The following is a 20,559-nucleotide window of genomic DNA, read 5'->3' as shown; positions in this document are numbered from 1 at the left end:
TTTTTCTTCTTTTTTCTTTTGCGGGAGTTGTTTATTCTTGCATGTATGAATTAACGAAAGCACGCGGTCAGCTACGATCATGACACCGGCTTTTAGCATTTTTTGCTTCAAACAGCATTTGCAGCTACTGCATCATGCTGATAAATCGAACCAGGCTTGTGCAATCAAGCCGTCACGGGCAGTCTGCCAAGTTCGCTCCTCGCCTCCGCAGGAGCTATCAAAAGATAAACACTCCCCGACGTTATCGCTGCGCAGCATCTTGGCGCGCTGCCAAGAAATGAGCTGTGGATGAGATGACAGAAACTGTGTGGGACATGCAAGCGATAACGCTGGAGATTTCTGCCGTGGCGACACAGAAACCTTGTTTCGAGCTGCCGCGGTAGCAAGAGGGTACAGTTCCAACAAGTTGGAAATTTTTTGCTCTGTCGCTGAGATCGCTTAATCGCTTGCATGTGAGCGAGCTGGCCTTAACGCTTTTTTTTTTTTTTTTCCGAATTCTCGAGTGCAAAAGTGAAGGGTGGGTTCATTATGCGAGTGAGTTGATTACGCGACAAATACGGTATCGTTTTTTCGCATTGTAAATGCTGTCCCAAGCCGATTTCTGTATATCTAATTATCGAACTATCTCGCGATCCCCTTCGAGTTCGATATATCCGGGTTCGACACCTAATCAGTGTGATCATCACAGTGTGTATCATCTGGCGCTCCAATTACGGTTTAAGACAAGTAGAGCTTGTTTAAAGCTATTTCTGGATTGCCGTTGCCACTACACACACTGTAGGGAGTGCCGGTAGCACAATCGCTCCATAATGACGGTCTCCATGGCTTCTTTAAGTGCAGTAGAGCTACTGCTTATTTGCATGTGGCGTCGCACATGAGGATGCTTCAGTGCAAAAACAGTGAACAGCATATGACAGGCACAGATTTTCGCCACGCTGGTGGATGCGGTGCGGATGAGAGTGCACAATGGTGCCACTATAACATGGCATCTTCAAAAAACAAAACAACAAAGATCAGCAACAAGGCAGTGCAGCTACAAGCTCAGAAATGAAAAGAGGCGCCTTAAAAGACTCCACGCTCTTTCCAAGAGCAATGTCCTACTTAAATGTGGATCGAATATCACAGACACCTGAAAGATAACTCATGCACTAGTTTATTTGGTTAACAATAATTTAATACTTTCCCATGAATGTCCTTCACTGCTGCACACTGCCCTTCAGTTCTAGCTTGTGAAAAAAGCTTTCTTCGCAACTAGACCTTGCCAATGCATCCTGCAATGACTTATGTACACTAATGGTCCAGTTACTCATGTTCTTTGGCTTGCTCAGAAATTTGGCTTGTATTTCTTCACCTCTACCATGAGGTGGTGAATGTTGAGCAGTTCCGAGCGAACCGAGAGCTGCTTGAAGGGAGCCTGGCTCAACACCTTTTGAAACCGATGGTAGTACTGGATCAGCTGCATCAGGGCTGCCTGCACAGTCAAACAAAAACACTGCCATTAATCATCTGCGACAGAGTGGTCTGTGGATATCACTCGTTATGATATGATATGCTATATGATATGTTATGATATGCTGTCATAAGGACAGTATTGTAAAAGGAGTGATGAAATACCACAAATGCAGAAGGGCAAAAGTAAAAGTAATCATAATGTTAGGAGTACTAAATGAAGTTCCTGCTTAGGTTTTTTTTTTTGCTTCTAGGAATTGGCAGAAGCTATGTCATAGTCTGATAAACATCCAATTGCCTTATGTAGAATCGGGGCCCTCTTGACTTTTTTTCTCTGGCCAACCAAGCAACAAGCATGGGCCCCTTCACTACTAACACTAGTGCGCATCGACTGTACCAGTGAATTTTAGATATGGTGTGGATCTTCCCGGAAAGTGGTGAGAAGCATTGATGATGATGGAAGACTACACTTGATGAAGGCTAAGAGATGAACAGAAGTTTATGCACAATACTGCATGCGGGTGTGCACATGCATCCTCAACTGCAGTGCAATACCTAAAGGCCAAGGCAAGTCCCACACCTGCAAGATGTTGGTGCCATTTTTGAAGTTTGTAAATGTTTGCATGATGTCTTGGTTGATGTCATCAATGGACTTTTTCCACCCTGAATTGAATGAGCGTATAAGCATGGCAACTTTTTCTGGAAAAAATAAAAACGGGGAAAGAAAGTTATGGAAAAGGTCAAATAGGCTTAGAATGCCCTGTTCATCAATGAACACTGCTCAGTCTCAACCATTATTGAAGGGCCTCATCAAGCATATATATTGCTACACAATTTCATGCTGGCCACTTTTGCTCCTAGCATTAAAAATATGCATACAGCAGAATCTTGCGAAAAACGTCATAGAATTAAAAGAACCATTAGCATATATATTATATAATATAATATACATTTCAGGGACTGTATTAAGAGTTTGTGTCATTATCTAATGTGCCGCTATCTCCCTGTCCTCAAGTCATTCACACTTTCGGTTACGGCATTTCCATATCTGGAAGACTGAGATAGCAACACTTTCGATAATGACGCAAACTCTGAATAGAGCCCCAGATCGTCCCAAGTGGACAAAATCTTTGTGCAGCCCAGTAAATGCATTCGGACAGATCTATTATGAAGTTAATTTACACTCGCATGACAAGAGCTCACTATTTGCAGTGCATACTGTGTGGCTAGCAATCGTGATGTCGCCGATATGTAGGCTGCACAACATCACTCGGTCATGGTGCATACCACACAACAAGCAATAGCAACACCAGCAACGGAAGGGCTCGAGAGTGCAGTCGTGACTTGCATGTTATATCATCCGTAGTGGCACAGGAGAGTGTTTCGAAACCCTGTGAACTTAACACAATGCATTCCAGCCGGGGAGCTTTATGAATTCTTGTCAACTCTGTTCACATAACCAAATTCTAACCGTGCTTCTATGTGCTAAGGGTTCAGTTGTAAAGCTTTTCTTGGCTTTGGAACTGTGAAGAAAAACAGGAAAACGCTTTTTCTTGCATTGCGATAAATACTGTCACTGCATGTGTACATGATTTCATCGGTCAAAAAAAGGGAAACTTTACGCCTGGCTTATGCACTGATGCATAGTTACTCCTGTTGATTTAAACATCCAATAAATGTCTAAAGAAGCTTCTCTAAAAAGAACTTAATTCTACCAGCTGATAGAAGTAGAAATTCAATTTAGGCTCTCCATTAAATTAGAAAAAGCTTAATTTATCTTATGGACCTTAAATATGTTGGACTGCCACATATGCAACACTGCTCGTTCATGGAAGGTGGACAGCGAAAGGGCTTTTAATAAATATAAAAGTTTCTGCCAGTGAAATTTAGAACTAATTTCCAGTTCTGATCATGAATGACAAGCCGTTCTTTTTAATACAGGAATGCATTTAACGGCTACATTTTAGCCTTCCTTTGGCTGTTCATCCGTCAGCACCGCGAGAGGGCACTGCACAGGGCTACTTTCACTGCTACATGTAGATAACAGAAAAAAAAGTTAAAATTTACAGGCTCGTTGTGGCAATTAAGCCCACGATTGCTGCAGCAACAATAACCCCCGCAATAACCCAGGTAATCGAGCGACTGGTACAAAAGGAGATACCCTCTATACGAACATATGCTCATGAAATGGTTAGCATCCCTAAACTTACTTGGCTAGGCTTCCTAGGCTTTAAAAAACCTGACTGCACCAACATGAGGCAAGGTGCGTTCATTTCAACTACAATCTCTCAACCTGGTCAATTGTCAGTCCCTCTAAACTGTGCAGCCATCAATCTGCTGTCACAAGTGAGCACAGAGTGTGCCGAGTTTCTGGAGGGTACACCTAAGCCTTTTGCAGCTTTTGAGGCTAAAAGAGAGAGACAAAATAGGCTGTGTGCTCACTTTCTTCCTTCTGCATTTGGTCAGCCTGACCTCTCTCCTGGAGCAGTTCGCACTCTTTGACGAAGCTGATCATGCCCCCAAAGTGGGGAGCCAGGATCTCCTCCACATACTCCTGTGTGCGTGCCTGCAGCAGCTCCTTGAAACTCTCTGTCTCCTTGGAGTCCTCTTTCGTCCTCTCCTGCACAAGGTCATGAGTGCTCTGTGTAGCTCAAATGAGAGCAGTAACCTTAGCCCAGGAAAAGGGGCTAATGCATAGGCACTCCTGCTGCTACTTACGACGTAGCTCACATCCAAATAAAGATAGAACAAACTGCAACAATACTGTAAAAAGAGGGCAGGAAGATGGGATTCTTGAAAACACAAAACAGAGTGAACAAAGGGTTCACAGGAGCCGTAATACACCAGCCAGTACTTCCACAGTCCAAAGCACTGGCTAGCGGATTGAGGACTCCCCTCAACCCTTTTGCACTTTATTTTGTGTTTGGTTTGGTTTGTGAGGTTTAACGTCCCAAAGCGACTCAGGCTATGAGAGATGCCGTTTTGGAGGACTCCGGAAATTTCAACCACCTGGGATTCTTGTGCACTCGCATCGCACAGCACACGGGCGCCTTGCTTTTGCCTCCATCGAAAAGCGGCCACCGAGGTCGGGATTCGATCCCGCATCCTTGGGAACAGTAGTCGAGCGCCGTGACCACTGTGCTACCCCGGCGGGGTACTGTACAACACTCGTGGTCTGGCCGGAGCAAGTAGGTGGCGCTTGCGTACTGACGGAAGAAATGCCCATCACTCCATGCACTTGCTCACATTTCATGTGCACGTATCATCTGTTTTCAGACCTGTAACAGATCTGTGTTGTTCTCGCTACTTCTTGAGATGGCGCTGAATGTGAGATGGTATGGATATGATGACAGCATGACTGGCTGAGATATCCTTTGGCACAATCCGCTTCTACGGGGCACCACTGTGCATGCGGTGACTGCTTTGAGCGAGAGTTGCATGCTGCCCAGCGGCGCGCACGCCGCCTGCTGAGTCAGCACCAATCAGTGCACGCCCATGGCCGGCGTGTGGAAGCTGATCACAGTAGCAGATCGCAACTCCCTCTTATCGACATACAGACGTAACATGGAGAGTGGCGAAGTTTGTGATTTGTAAAGCTGTTTTTTCGCAGAAAAAATTTTTTCACTCTCACGATAGGTTGAGAAATTATATCCCCCCCTCCCAAAGCTGTGGTGCCGGCATCGTGTGTGTGCACCCCCGGTGGCAGAAATGGACGCTTGCATCAAGGCGGTGCTCAGGGAGGAAGAGTTCATTTGGGACTCGCATTGCTCCCATTATAAATAGGAAGTGTCGCGAATTCCGCAATGTTTTCTGCCACCTTGTGGGAGCTGTCTACTGAGAAAAACAAAACAAGGAGGCCGTCTAACAGCTCATGTGTGATTTGTAGAAAACGCATGCTTTGCCGCTGGCCAAAGCACCGGGGCAGTGTCAGTTTGCAACATGCTTCCAAATTCAAAGAGCTGCTGGCGCTGCAGTACATTTTCCCACACTGCTAGGATGGTACACTTGACAGCACAACGCGAAAGGCCGGCAGTTACTGAAGAAAGGATGCGTAACACTGTATTCAACAACCCATGCAATGCCAGTCTGTTTTTATCACAAGCTTAGTTCCCTAGAACTGCAATACTTTTTCTTAATATAAGCAGGAATTCTTCGAGTTTTCCGCGAGTTTTTTCAGATTATCTAAATTCCCTGAGGATTCCCGGTTTTCATGGTCTTCCCGGTCAATAAACACCCTGCAAAGAGACCACTCTCACCAAAAATGGTGCTTTTACAAGCGAGAAAAACGAAAAACCACAGTGCAAGTCTCGTCATCGATTTTAAAAAGTGAAATGCATGTATCAGCACCAAAGTTTGAAGTGGATCCCAAAGGGAATGCTACATCACTACTCTTCAAAATTTTGGCAACCCATTCTTTTCAGTATCAAAAACTTGAATCAACAAGTAGTCAGATTTATAAATCCAATTTTCTAGATTATAAATGCATCTTTTGCTCCCATACAAATGTCAACAAATCCAAAAAGAGAACGAGAGGATCACTTGTCACTTTGAAGAATTATTAGATGGAGCTGTCCCAAGTGTCCCTTTATGAATCCTTAACCAGAGCATATCACTAGTGCTCAGCCAAGGGTGATCACCAGAAGCACACCATTCAGCATACTCGTTTCCACAAACGTAGCAGAAGGCAAGAAAAAGTAAGCTCACCAACAACACACTCAACATCATGTCATAGTTGTTGATGAGAAAAATGAGTTGCTCCTTCCTTCCCTGAAACTCGGCAGCCATCTTGAGAATGAAGTTTTCCACTTCTCCTTGCAGCGAAGCCAACAATGAAGCTACGCGGTCACTGGGAAAGTTTTCGTTGATGCTGACAATGGCAGCTGAGAACTCCGCATATCTTCTCGTGATCTGAAGAAATAAAAAGAAATGTGTAGCCCAGCTGTCACCTCCTAATAAGAGTGACAGATGCACAGTTGAACATTGCATGAGTATAGCAAATACTCACATAATGTGGTCGCATGTCAATGCTCCCCAGCTTCTGTGGATCACAGTCCCTAATGCTTTGAATGTTAAGCTTGAGAATGTATTCAAATCGTGGATAGAGATGCTGAAGCAGGGCTTCCCAGTACCTATATTTTAGAACGTAGGAAAACAAGAATTACGAGGGCAGGGGATTTTTGCTTCAATGAAACTAGTAAATCGCACCAATTATCCACTATGCCTAAAAATGAAACTTGCAGAGAAGCCTCAGCGCTCAACTTTTTCATTTTATACTCTGCATTCTTCCCAGCCAGTGGCTGTGAAAAAAATTAAGCAGCATTTAATCTGTAGAGTGAAAATCATTTGCAATTTGAAATGTAACAATAATAAGGTGGATTGTTGAGTTAGGTGGTCAAAAACCATGAAATCATCAAAAGATTGAAATAAAAATAAAAGTTAAGTACCTAATTGGTTGGTTGGTTTGTGGGGGTTTAATTTCCCATTGCGACTCAGGCTATGAGAGACGCCGTAGTGGAGGACTCCGGAAATTTCGACCACCTGGGGTTCTTTAACGTGCACTGACATCGCACAGCACACAAGTGCCTTGTGCTGTGCGATGTCAGTGCATGTTAAAAATTAGGTGACACTCAATCTTTGCCTTAAAGGTATGACATGAAAAAGGCCCCTCTGTCCACGCTGAGAAATAGAGTGAGGACATAGAGAAATAGAGTGAGGAAATAGAGTGAGGACAAGAGCCACCTTCAAACACAGAACACTTAAAAGGAGCACTCCAAATGGAAGTGGAAGCATCTGTTGGGACAGTGGCTTACCATATCAAGAGCAAGTTGTGCCAGCGCCACAATGACAAGTCAAGAAAAGAAGAAATGACAAATGCGCTTCGCTACTCTAATTACTACTACTTCTGTAATTAAAACTTCTCTAGTTAGATGCATACTCAATAGCATACATTCATAAGGTAGCAATTTTATTTGAAAGACCACACAACATAAATAACCACGCTTGTATTGAAGCTGTTCAAGCATACCTTCATGGCATAGCTGATAGCGTGCTAGGCTGGTGGTCAAAAGGGTTGAGAGTTCAAATCCTGGCCGAGACGTATGAAATTTTTCTTTATGTAAAATCAAATTATTTTATAAAGCTAAGGCAGTTGAGGCATGTGCTAAACTCGCGTTAGAAGTACTATTTTCTATTATTTTCAATCCAGATATCCACGTGCGACATGGGTTCACTAGCACAACGTTAACGTGACATAGGTTTTTCAGTACAAGCGTGACGTGGGCTTTTCAATAGAATGCCAACGCCACCTTTTCCAATGAATTGGAGCCTTGAAGCTGTTCACTTTAAACTAATGTGTTCCCTTCATAACATCTTAGACACAAGACTTTCCTCAGCTATAACATCAAAGACCTCTCACAGCAAAGGCAAATCCAGCAGTATGAATTCGAAATCCACCATACAAGGAAACAAAGATTAAGTTATGCTAGTTCTTGCCACTTGCCAATTTTCCTAGTCACATCACCTTTTTAAAAGTCTAGTAAAGAAGCTTCAATGGCTTCCATTTGCCACACAACTTACGAACAACAAATCTGAAAGATCAGCAGCCAAAGTTTGAAACTTATATCACCCATCCTTGCCACACTTGAGAGCAAGCAACTAGCAAACAGATCATACGAGATGGCTTCAAGCTTAAAGGACTATAGACACCAAATTTTGGTGGCACTTTTCTTCTTGTTAATGATGCATAACTCATTACTGTATACCATTCCACACGCTGTTTTTGTTTATGACCGCTAAATAATTTATAACTGAATTTTATTTTCTCACCAGTTTCGGTTTCATTATCAGAGAGATGGCTGTAATGTCACAATCATGCCGTGATGCGTGGCATGAAAAACAGTGATATAATCCTTATTCTTCACTTGTCATGATTCCTGTTCTTGAGGCAGGCTGGCTTTATCATTGTAGTGAATTCAAATGACACAGCAATGATTATATCGCTGTATCTTCATCCCTCGCCTGACCTAGATTTGACTGTGACGTCACAGTCATCACTCGGCTGTTGAAACCGAAACCGAAACAGGTGAGAAACGATATTCGATTATAAATTATTCAGCAGTCGTAGGCGATTGTGATGTGGTGATCCGTGTACAGTGATGTCCTAGGAATCATTGTAAATGATAAAACACGAACCCACAAATAAGGTTTCTATAGTCCTTTAACTGGTCTCAAAATTCATCTTTTTTAGCGCAAAAGGACAGGACATACAGTAAGAAGACACGTACACCACAGGCACTACTCACAACTGATTTATTGAAGCCTAAAATACGCATATATACATACTCACTGGCCTGCACGCACAGCCTAGCAAGCAATCCGAGTACAGCACGCAGAAAGTGGTTACACGTGGCGCAAAAGAAATTCCATCTCTGCTTTGTACAGAGCAACTGAGGTGTCACTAACACAATCTTGACAAAGAATGCCTCCAAAGTTTCACGGGCGGTTTTTTGCACACTTCTGCTAGAATCTTAATCCTGCGGAAACAAGGTCTACAATTGGTGCAAGCGAGGCAATGGTCAACAAGATGCGTGGCCTCCCTGTAATTTAGATCTTTTGCATGCTCCCCGAGTCGGTCATTTATGCAACGCCCCGTCTGGCCGATGTACGATTTGCCACAGGATAAGGGGATCCCGTACACAATGTTCGTGGTACACTGAACAAAACGCTGTTCATGCTTCTTTTTACAGCCCTGCTTTTTGTCTTCGCAAGTGATGCGGTGGCTCAGCTGAGCGAGCTTCTTGGGGGAGGCATTCTTTAGAGGCATTCTTTATCAGAAAAGCAGGTCAAGATTACGTTAGCGACACCTCAGTTGCTCTGTACAAAGCAGAGATGGAATTTCTTTCGCGCCACGTATAACTACTTTCTGCGTGCAGTACTCAGATTGCTTTCTAGGCTGTGAGTGCAGGCCAGTGAGTATATATATATGCGAATTTTAGGCTTCAATAAATCAGTTGTGAGTAGCGCCTGTGGTGTATGTGTCTTCTTACTGTGTGTCCTGTCCTTTTGAGCTAAAAAAGATGAATTTTGAGACTGATCACCAACTAGCCCAACAATTAACGCTTTTAAAGTCCTTTAACTGGGGTTACCGTAAAAACCCGCGTAACGAGTTTTTTTTTTCTTTTCAATTTTATCGTATCAGATTTACACCTTGTATTACACATAATCCGAACAAATTTCGGCCTAAATTCAGACTTCCAACGTCATTATTAATCAGCATTATCAGCATTAGGCTTCCAGCAAGAGGAGGCGCTATCTAGAGGGGGCATCAGCTGACTGTTTCTACAGTTTTGGTTGCACCATGCTGTCCCCACGGTTCTCGCAACCACGGTGCCCGCGATGCACACACGACAGGAAGGAGGTTGATTACACCTGTCATGATGTCGGGATAGCGAAAGGATCATTTCGCATGTTGCACGGGTCTCTCCAGCCATGAAGGAGCCCATTAGTCGCGCTTTTGAGAAATGTAGTATATGATATCGAATGCTTTTAGAGGCACCGAAGAAGAGTTTCTATTGAAATATGTTGCCAGAAAGGGACTCTCAGCAGACGATACGCATACCGGACGACGATGATCGCGAAAACCATGAATCTGAGAACACTTTCTGGGTGCGTACGCCACGCACTTGCATGCGGACAGGGGCAAGCACGACTCACGTGGCCGGTCGTTTGTGCTCTGCTGTCTCTCATCTGGGCTGGAAGTGGCATTATTTTTAGAACAACCAAAGGACCATGTTGCGTCCAGGAGTGGCGGGGCGAACGTAAGCTGCTCTTTTCCTCACAGTGCGTGAAATTCTGATAAAGTGTGTCGGCACGAGAAGGGGGGAAAACCAGCACCAGCACTTGAAGGTTCATGGCACTATCCGACGCCTGTTGCAAGGTGGCGTTGGTCATGAAATTGCGGAACGAGTATGCCTTGTGGGGCAGCCGTGAAATGTAGTGCAAATAAATACTTTGGTGATATTTCTTTGTTCACATTATATACGACTGAAAACTTCTCTTCCCGTTTTTGCTATCCCAAAATTGCACCTCGTAATATATGCGGGTTTTTACGGTAAGTTGTTGCTTGCACAATATATGAGACGATTAAGCCAGTATACCCAAATTACTTGCCTGTCCAAAGCGGGCACAGATCTCTCATGCATTAGCAATTGAAACCGGTGTATAATGTGAATGCAGAGGAACAATGCTATGGAATCGTAGCAATCCTGCACGTACAGCTCCACATGTTTCTGAAAGCAAACCAGAAAGTATACAATATCAAAGAAGAGATTTCCAGGAAAAGAAATCAAAGACTGTTCTTAAAGAAGAACAACAGATTCCCTCATGACAGAGAGCTAAGTGTAGATTCCCTTCATAATACTGCGACAAGAGGCAGAAAAATATGGAAAAAGCCAGTCCATGTACACATAAAAACACAAAAAGCACTATTCTAACCCTTAAATATCTCGTTTTCAAATCTGTAAATGCCAAGGCCGTAAACAGAATATATATGTCCCGCATATTTTGCCTGTGCTGCGTACCTTTTCTGTGTCCTTCGTCCTTTTGCACTACACACTCGTCACTGATCATCGTTACCGACTCACCCAAGTTTCCTTCCTTGCCAAAACTACAATGTTAACTGAAAATATTATGGGGTGATCAGACACCTGACGAGACAATCCTGTGAAAGCAGTTGGATTTACTCTCAAAGGTGACTGGGATGATTTTACTCTACTGAATGCAGTTACTTTAAGCTAAGGCTATATGCCCATGATAGAATTTTTTTTCTGAAGAATGGAGGTGGTGAATGGGTGGCCAGCTAAGGGAGGGAGGCGGTTGGTGTGTCTGCAGGACAGCTGGCATTCCAATTGTGTCTTTTAATTCAGTGTGGACGTCGCTTTATCATTCCGCTGTTCAATAGGAGGGCGGGGCGGAGCTGTGGACAGGTGGGTGGGCAGCTTTCCTAGCTAGGAATCAGGGGCAGTGGGGAGGTGGCTAGTGCTTCTAGAGGGAGGAGACTTCTAGCTCGGGCTGGAGACTTCATTTCAACATGTCAGCCCGTCGCGATAGTTAACGAAGCTAAATACCTAGGTGTCACATTTTCTTCAGATTTAACATGGAATCGTCACATTCAATGTATAACCCAGAAGGCAGGCCGAGCTATGAACTTTATTAAAAGAAACTTCAAACAAGCCCCACAGAATGTTAGGGAAACAATTTATGTTACCGATGTCCGGCCTATTCTTGAATATGCCTGTATTGTGTGGGACCCTCCCATACAGCATCTCATTAATAGTATAGAAGCCATTCAGAATCATGCCGCCCGCTTTTAACTAGTTGTTACCACAATTTCCCAGCAGCATCTCCGATATAAAACGTCAAATTAACTGGAAGGACCTTTCCTTGCGCCGTGAACGATTTCGCCTTTTATTCTTGCGGGACGTACAGTACAACGAAACATCGTTAATCACGTCTCAAACAAGACCAGCCTATTAGTAATTCCAGAGTCCTTACTCTGGTACAGCTTCACTCACTGGAAATAGTCCTCGTAAAACCTCGGTGATACAAATCCGGTTTATACTTAGTTCGGGATGATACCAATTCCCAGCCAGGGTGCGTTGTGTACAGTGTGCGAAATTTCAGATGTTTCAAATTCCTGCGCCACTGCGGATGATACAAATACGCTGTCCGTAACCGCAGACTTGGACAATATACACACTTTTGCGCATCGTTGATTCTGAGAACACCAGCCGCACTGTACGCCCCGCAAGCAGTTCGTGGAGGCGAGTGACCCGCACATCACCACTGCCGCAATCGTCTGTAGAACACTACATGCTGCGTGAAGTTTGTGCTTGTGTGTTTCCACCAAATCGACGCCACAATAACGAGTCGTGCTATGCACTGGGAGCAGTTAGCGGAGGCGCACACGGGGCGTGCACAACCCAGGCATGTTGCTGACTCCACAATAGCCAGTTGTGCTGTACGCACAGAGAGTGATTTGTGATGGCGCACATCCTACACATCACCGACGTCGCAGTCTCCTGCTGTACACATTACGAGAAGTTCGTAGAGGTGTACGGCCCACACATCGCCAATGTTGCGATCGCCAGTCGCACTGTGCGTGCCGCGAGCGGTGAGCTGTGGCCGTGCAGCTTTAAACCGATTTGCTTGAATGCCTTTCCCATACTTCTGCATACTGATTTTTGTTCGTTTCGATGATATGAAGTTTCAGATGATACAATTTTTTTTCCGCGACCCAGTAGGATTCATATCACAGAGGTTCTACTGTGATCATTGATAGCACTCTACTGCCAAAAAAGTTTGGGCACCTGAAATCCACCTCCTTACATAAAATGTGGTCCACAGCAGTACAGGTTAAATAGCAGCAAAATGCATGAAAACAGATTTAGATGCAATAAGACTTCAATGCATTGTGATGGTGACTTGCTGGACTACTACAATTGCACCATGTTAGAATCTACAGTCAAAACTTCGAATTGCAATCCTTTTGAAAGTCCTCAACAGGTGCCAAGTTACAGTGCTCAATTAAATAAACTGCAAGCACAAACTAACCAGAGTCAACAGTAGAGATTTCTTCTCAGCAGCATATCATTTAGCTTATAGAAGTTTAGATCCCAAAGTGACTCAGATTATGAGGGATGCCGTAATGTGTACTCCAAGCAACAAAAGCTAGCACAAGCAAAAATCAAAGGCGACAGCAGCACTCACCACAAACATGGTCAGTGTCCTATTCATAATCGAATTGAACATGTCCTGAGCAGCAGCCCCGGACACCATGAAGAACTCTGTGACAAAGAGGTACTCGCGACAGGCATTGTCTAGCAGTGCATACTGCTGACTTCTGAACAGGCTTTCAAAGGGGTACTGAAAGAAAGGAAAACAGACAGTCATTCTACATCTACGAGCGAAACCTAATGCTCTATAGATCATTTTCATTTTAAATAAAAGGATGGGAAGAGTGGAAGTTGACAAACAGCCTTCTAAGCACACTGAATCCAAAGAAATGCAACACATATGCTACAGTTCCAAAAGTACTGTCAAGGTTTCTAGGAACCCCTGAAACTTTATGTTATCAATCTTTCTTTGGGTGGCACCCACCTTGTCACAGTCTCCCTGACATGGCCATAGAGTGTATTCATAGAGTTTACTGGCATGGGAATGAACGGTCTATAAAAAGCTGTTATAGTCATCACAGGCTTTGCACTGAACAAGTTGCTGGCAAAAATATTTAGACAGCAAGATAAACTTTAACTGTGCTTATGGGGGTTAATTCTCGTAAGAGAGAGAATGCGCCACGGGGGGACTAGACGCTACGGTCGCCTTCTAGCCCCGACGTGCCAGCCCTAGCAGACAGAGCTGTGACCCCCAACCCGCGGTGCGAGAAATCGCCACTGCGGCGGGTTCGGGCCAGAGGGGACAAACACCGAGTTGCGTACTCGAACAAGAGTTTATTGCACTGCTCGAGTACACGGCAAGAGAATAGCAATTAAGAACAACCGCCGTGTAGCGAGCGAAAGCCGCGTACGGGGGTGCAATAACAACCACCTAATGGGGAAGCGTGCCAAGGAGGTGAGAGGAGGAGTCTTCTCACCTGACACAGCTTCTCGCTCGCATCCCGTTGCGGTAAGAGCCTATGGTCAGCGGGCGATTCTCGGTGACGGCGGTGGTCTCCTCGGCGGAAATCATGAACCGCGCGCTGCGCGCCCATTCGCCGAAGAACCCCGAGCGAGTTGCTACAGTCGCGCTCCTCGACACAGAACGGGAGAGGAGGTCTCCCGGTTACGCCGGCAGGAAAGAGGGAAGCCCGCGGCAGCGTCGCCGCAGGGCCCGGGAGGCGGCGGGGGGTGGCCAGCATGCCCTCTCCTCCGCCAACCTCTCTGCCAGCGCGCGTAATCACGCGTGTTAATTACGCGCGGGCGTTACAATGGAGGAAGGGGATTGTGAATCCCCACATCCCCCCCTCCTTAAAACCGCCGTACGGCTAAAAGTAGTCACGTTCACCGAGGGATATATCGAGGGGGCCGGCTAAACGCCGTTTAACTTTTAAACCAAAAGAAAACCATTTAAACCCAAAGAAAAGTGCCAATATACAAAAAGTTGCAGACAGCTCACAGCCACGGGTGTCGGAGGGGGAGGCAAGGCCGACGACCACAGGAGACGACCTTGGAGCTGGCACACGTGCGGCGGCCGCAGGTCCCGCTTCTTCACCGTCACTCGGCCAGGCTTGGAAGTGCCGATTGCTGCAGGCCTGCTACTGCATTCATCGTCGGTCAGCCAGGGCAGCCTGCCGGGGAACGGTTAGGAACTGCGTCTTCGCGTTGCGTAGCATGCTGCAGGCCCCCCTCAGCGGGTCGTCCGCTCGCTCCCGGTCGGCCTCTTTTCCCTCCGTCGTTGACGCCGCCGATGGCGAGGGCAGCGGGGCGCCAAGCTGCTCCCGCTGGTGAAGCCACGGCCGCGAGCACCGAACGGCGCCAAGGCGGGCTCTTTGCTGCAGCTTTCGTCGTGCTAGACGCAGGGGCCCGTTCCACGAACTCCGACTGGCTCGCTCCGTAGCCGACCGGAAACTGTCCGTCTTGGCCCGGTTGACGGTGACAGCAGGCTCTGGGTGCGGGAACGCCACTCCTTACGCGGCCTGCTCCTCGATGCTGCAACGGTCGTCATGGCCTCCGCCGGCTCCCCTCCTTGCTGGCTGCAATGCTGTCTTTTCCCTAGTTACATTTTTTTTTTCTTTTTTTCAAATCTACCCCCGCTCGATCTTTTCCAAGAGAAAGCGCGTGCTTGCTCTGGAAGTAAAATGTGCTGAATTTAACAGAGCGTCCCATCTATATTCAGAACAAGAAATTACTCCCTGCGCATTGGTCAGAGTACGTCTGCTGTGGGCGCAAGTCGTAACGAGGCGCGATGCTCGAAATCCCAAGCCTTGCCTCTCGCTGCAGCTGCCTACTGGTGGGGGAGTGCGTCCTCCTCGGGCCACGCAGCGGGGCTCGGATTGCGGTGCGCTTTGTGTAAAGTCTAGCGCCGCCATCTTTGCTTGCAGCTCTGTCGCGCGTCGGCGTGTGCCCAACGCAGCAACCGTGGCGTTGTTGCGAACTTATAGAGCAAGTTCTACCCATTCGACAACGTCACCATGCACATCACTAGGCAGCGAAATGACACAACCTGAAGAAAAGTCTTGGGGCCGTTCGCATGCTCAGCGATGCACATGTGCGATATAGCTCGTCTCAGCGTGACCAACCTAGAAGGACTCAGTGTATCCTTCGCGTGGGGAAAGGATTGCGCAAGGTGCTGTAGTACTGACGGCAGGGATCCAACGCGCTCACAGCAATACAAGCTGTGTAGCGCCCGCACAGGCAGCAATACCAGCGTGCCCTTATGTGCGCCACGGCCGCGCCGCTCGACTCCCGGAGCCCGTCGAACACTGGTCGACAAAATAAAAGAAAAAACAGGATCCTACCGCGTTCCTAAAGCTCCCTTAAGGCTGACTAGGCTCCCCACTGCACTGATGGAATTAAAACGGTCAGCACTTAAACTCGGAGAAGCCGGGTAGGCCAGCCCTTCTCTGAGGCTGCGAGCCATCGCGACGAACTGGCTAACGGGCGCGGCAGAAAGGATAGTAATAACACTTCTCATGCCTTCAACGTGCGCGTGCAAAAGTACATACGCTACAACGTTTCCAGTTCTCCCGTAGAGCATGGTAAGTCAAAACACTACGAGAGAATGCCCATCACACCAGCGTCCGCGCGTCACCCTGCTACAGAGCGATGGAGTCGTGTATGACATCCTGCTCTCGCAGAAAATTACAAGATCACAGTGGCTAGCGTCAGCTTCTGATCTCTCGCAATAAGAACAGTTAAGGTGGTTTTGCTTGCTTGCCGTTGTGCACTCACCACTGCAGTATTAGAAGAGACTGAGAAGTCAGCCCTGCTCACTGCCATGGCTAGTCTATGTGTCGAAAACCCGATACATAGACACTCGGTTTATCGCACCTCTGGCCCCACGTTGGGCGCCATAATATGGGGGGTGTTACTTCTCGTAAGAGATATGCGCCACGGGGGGGCTAGACGCTACAGTCGCCTTCTAGCCCCGACGTGCCAGCCCTAGCAGACAGAGCTGTGACCCCCAACCCGCGGTGCGAGAAATCGCCACTGCGGCGGGTTCGGGCCAGAGGGGACAAACACCGAGTTGCGTACTCGAACAAGAGTTTATTGCACTGCTCGAGTACACGGCAAGAGAATAGCAATTAAGAACAACCGCCGTGTAGCGAGCGAAAGCCGCGTACGGGGGTTCAATAACAACCACCTAATGGGGAAGCGCGCCAAGGAGGTGAGAGGAGGAGTCTTCTCACCTGACACAGCTTCTCGCTCGCATCCCGTTGCGGTAAGAGCCTACGGTCAGCGGGCGATTCTCGGTGACAGCGGTGGTCTCCTCGGCGGAAATCATGAACCGCGCGCTGCGCGCCCATTCGCCGAAGAACCCCGAGCGAGTTGCTACAGTCGCGCTCCTCGACACAAAACGGGAGAGGAGGTCTCCCGGTTACGCCGGCAGGAAAGAGGGAAGCCCGCGGCAGCGTCGCCGCAGGGCCCGGGAGGCGGCGGGGGGTGGCCAGCATGCCCTCTCCTCCGCCAACCTCTCTGCCAGCGCGCGTAATCACGCGTGTTAATTACGCGCGGGCGTTACAATGAAGGAAGGGGATTGTGAATCCCCACATGCTTTGCCAGAAAATGATATCGTTTCCTGCTACTAAGTTACTAATTTTAATATCAACTGCCACTTTTCAACTGCACCAACAAGAAATACTATTAACTCAACAAGAACGGTGCTCCCAATATCACTGCAATATCTAAGAACAAGAGACAACTAGGCAGATGTGACACATACAGAATGCATAAAAAAGGCTATAACTTAATACAGTTCCCCAAGCAACTAAAACAGTAAAAGATGCAGCATCTGTGGAGGTGCAGTCGTATCTGGGCACAGGCAAAGAAATAGAAGTGCACAACTAGATATCCTTGAAGTTTTGGGAATAGTAGAAATAAGGGCATTTTCCAGCCAATGAAGAGGGTTTCTGCTGGATCCACAAGAAACTAAAAAAATGCATCAGTGAGTAGCTACACAGGCAGGTACATATGAACAGAAAACAAAATGCTCTTTTCAAAATGACTGGATGGTTTAACTTGTCATGAATTATTCAGCTTAGCCCTGGTATCTTGACTTTCCATTGTTTTGCTTGATTTAATCTCGGTCAACATATGCCACCTTATGCTCTAACCAAGCTGCAGAAATGTTCCTGCATGGCCTGGTCCTGACTGGTTTGATTCTCATGTCAAAAGAGCTGCCCAAATTCAGCCATGACATCCTATTGGCCGATCAGTACTCAGCCATGTAACCTGCCAGAGGCATGGTCATGAGGAGGGCAGATAGAGGAGTGGAAGCCTTGGTGCACCAAAAAGGGCACCGTGGTGCAGCAGGTTATTGGGAAGAGAGCTCACCCGCACATCATTCTTCTGTGCAGCATGAGGCACAATGATGGGACTCTCCAAGTCGGTGGTAAGAACACTGTTACGAGTGCCCAATGTAAACACGGTGGATTTGTTCTTGAGTGATGGTTTGGAGCTGAACAGACGTTATGGTGTGGTCAAGGGCAATAAAATTCTCTTTAAGCTACAACTATTAAGAAAAATTCTAGGGGTATTGCTTTACATTCAGCTTAAAGCTTACACAAAGGTGAGCGCTGTTGTCCAAACTAGGTCGAGGAGGCAGTATCAAAAGAAGGAAAGCCAAAACAATCATCTCAGCCAATATATGTGAAGAGAAAGGCTGAAAAGGAAGTGAAGATCAGGGAAACTGGTGTCCCTTCCAATCCTACCAACAAAGAAACATAGGGGAGCTTCCTTTGTCGAGTTTCTCACCCCTGGCCTATTTGCGGCATGTATAGGGAGGAATGACAAACAATATGCATGGCTGTAGCCTACCCTGAAAAAGAAACAATAGCATAGAAGCTTCTGCTGTGCAAGTGCAGTTTTGATTTGATCTCAACACTGGCCAGGAGAAATGCACTTTAATCCTGCCTTTTTATTTTCAATTTTCTCAGTGTAAACTTTTATATACACTCTCCAATTTGAATAATTCTCTTTGCACTGGTGCCTGGAATGCATGAAGAATTCATTTAACCAAAATAATAAGTAGTGATTAAAATGTTGTGGTGCCCCTTCAACCACTAAGCACTACACAAAATGACAAGGGTGCCACATCATGCTTCTATTACAAACGGGTGCCAGAAACTGGGTGTACAGGTAGCATACTGCAGAAGTTGGAAGTTATAACAAGTGCCAATGACTTCCAAGCGACTATCCAGATTACATGATGATTCAAGCACTGAAAAGGCATCAGTGCATATTTAGGCAGAAGGATATTCCTCTTTGTTGTGTCTTCAACGCCCATCAGGTCGTCCTTTTCAGGAACTTCTTCATACTAAAACACCAAGAGAAGAAATGCAGAATTAAATGCTTATACTTCTTGCATTTTGCAAAGAATTGTACCGAGTTCACTTTCCACATGGCATGTACATGTCAATTTGCCTACAGCAGGGGTTCTCATTTTCAGCCTTTGGCAACTCACTAGCTTTAAAAAGGCACTGAAAAAGCCTGCATGTCTTGGCCTCTATGCTTTCCTGCCTGACATGCATGCAAAAAGAAGCCTGCAGAGATAAGGCACCTCAAGAAATGCCCAAATTCCATTCAGAAGGACGGCTGTACAGGGAAACAGGCAACTGCATGTTTACTACCATTATAATGCATTATGAAGGAAAGGTGGGGATTGTGGCATGTATGTACAGTCGAACCCGGATATATCGAACTCGAAGGGGATCGCGAAATAGTTCGATATATTGTCATGTAGTGGTGACGAGGTTGACGACACAAATCAAGGGTCGATGATTGCACTAAAGAAACTCTTTATTTGGGCTGACTTGCGCCCGCAAAAGAACTAAGCAACTCGGCGGCGGTGATAGAAACAAACGTGCTCGTCGATCGTCGAACAAAGAATGCTCATCACACTCGTCAACGCTCAATTTAAAGGCTGCACAGAACAATCTAGATAACGTCGCAAACAGCTACCAGCACGGGCTGGAACATTGTGGAAAGACACCCGAGTGGCCGGAACCTTCGAGACAGATCTCGGTGCATCTTGCGCTCCAACGAAACTGATAAAGGTGTGACTCGCGACATCGAGCATTAACAAAGAATACGGAACTGATACGCGGTCCAGAATCAGAGTGATAAGCCTGTATGCCGGCGGCTGTTAAAAAAACAACGAATAGTTTTGAAGGTTTCGCGGCAATATCGATATACAGAAATCGGCTTGGGACGGCACTTATGATGGGAAAAAATGATACTGTATTTATCGCGTAATCAACTCACTCACATAATGAACCCACCGTCCATTTCTGCACTCCAGAATTTGGAAAAAAAAAAAAAAAGCGTTAAGGCCAGCTCGCTCACATGCAAGCGATTAAGGCTGAATCGCATGCACGCGAAAACTCACGCGAACGCGGCGGCGGTACGCGTCGTGCGAAGCCTTCGCGCGAACAGAAATGCATATGTCGCTTGGCTCGTCGCTCGGATCTGCCGAAATAGAAAATTTCGCTCGTTCGCCCGGAAGTAACCGTATGTCACTGCCGCTCATTTCGCATGCTTTCTTTATTTTGCTGTGTTGCATTGCGATTGTGCATTACCGTGCAAACATTTCGCTTTGTACGAACAATGGTGGATAGCCAAGGATTCAAAGAACGTCTAATCGTAACCGAAACAACAATAGAAAAAAAGGGTCACGTGACTATTCGTGCCGATTGCAGTGCAAGTTCACACACATTCGATACGGTTTGCTGTAAATACATTTTACTTTGCCATGTTGTCGCAAAATAATGTTAATTCTTGCAATCGTTATGACTGTTGTTGGATTTGGCAATAGTTTTGCGGTGTACTGAGCCACTATGCCAGCCAAACGCCAGCCACACAACCTACACAGAGCGTTGTCGCCGTTTCGCTCGGTTCG

General features: G+C 46.3%; 1 protein-coding gene across 2 annotated transcripts in view; it reads right to left on the bottom strand.

Moving 5' to 3' along the window:
- Positions 1-1,135: 1,135 nt before the first annotated feature.
- The window catches only part of Vps52 (vacuolar protein sorting 52), a 32,829-nt gene continuing 13,405 nt past the window's right edge, over positions 1,136-20,559 (bottom strand). Inside the window, exons 10-18 of one of the 2 annotated variants that reach the window (XM_084607641.1) lie at positions 18,921-18,978; positions 17,997-18,130; positions 13,216-13,371; positions 10,618-10,736; positions 6,455-6,578; positions 6,154-6,357; positions 3,892-4,069; positions 2,005-2,148; positions 1,136-1,471 (exon numbers count right to left, since the gene is read on the bottom strand). In XM_084607641.1, the coding sequence (XP_084463767.1) occupies positions 1,197-1,471; positions 2,005-2,148; positions 3,892-4,069; positions 6,154-6,357; positions 6,455-6,578; positions 10,618-10,736; positions 13,216-13,371; positions 17,997-18,130; positions 18,921-18,978 (1,392 nt within the window). In that variant the 3' untranslated portion in view covers positions 1,136-1,196. The remainder of the gene's footprint in view (positions 1,472-2,004; positions 2,149-3,891; positions 4,070-6,153; positions 6,358-6,454; positions 6,579-10,617; positions 10,737-13,215; positions 13,372-17,996; positions 18,131-18,920; positions 18,979-20,559) is intronic. The other variant, XM_084607711.1, reaches the window with a different exon arrangement.

Source organism: Amblyomma maculatum, chromosome 1, assembly GCF_055883805.1.
Source record: "Amblyomma maculatum isolate TAMU_Amacu chromosome 1, ASM5588380v1, whole genome shotgun sequence".
In the NCBI taxonomy this organism is placed as follows: Eukaryota; Metazoa; Arthropoda; class Arachnida; order Ixodida; family Ixodidae; genus Amblyomma; species Amblyomma maculatum.
The sequence above is the reverse complement of the archived record's forward strand: the minus strand, read 5'-3'. Positions and strand labels throughout refer to the sequence as shown.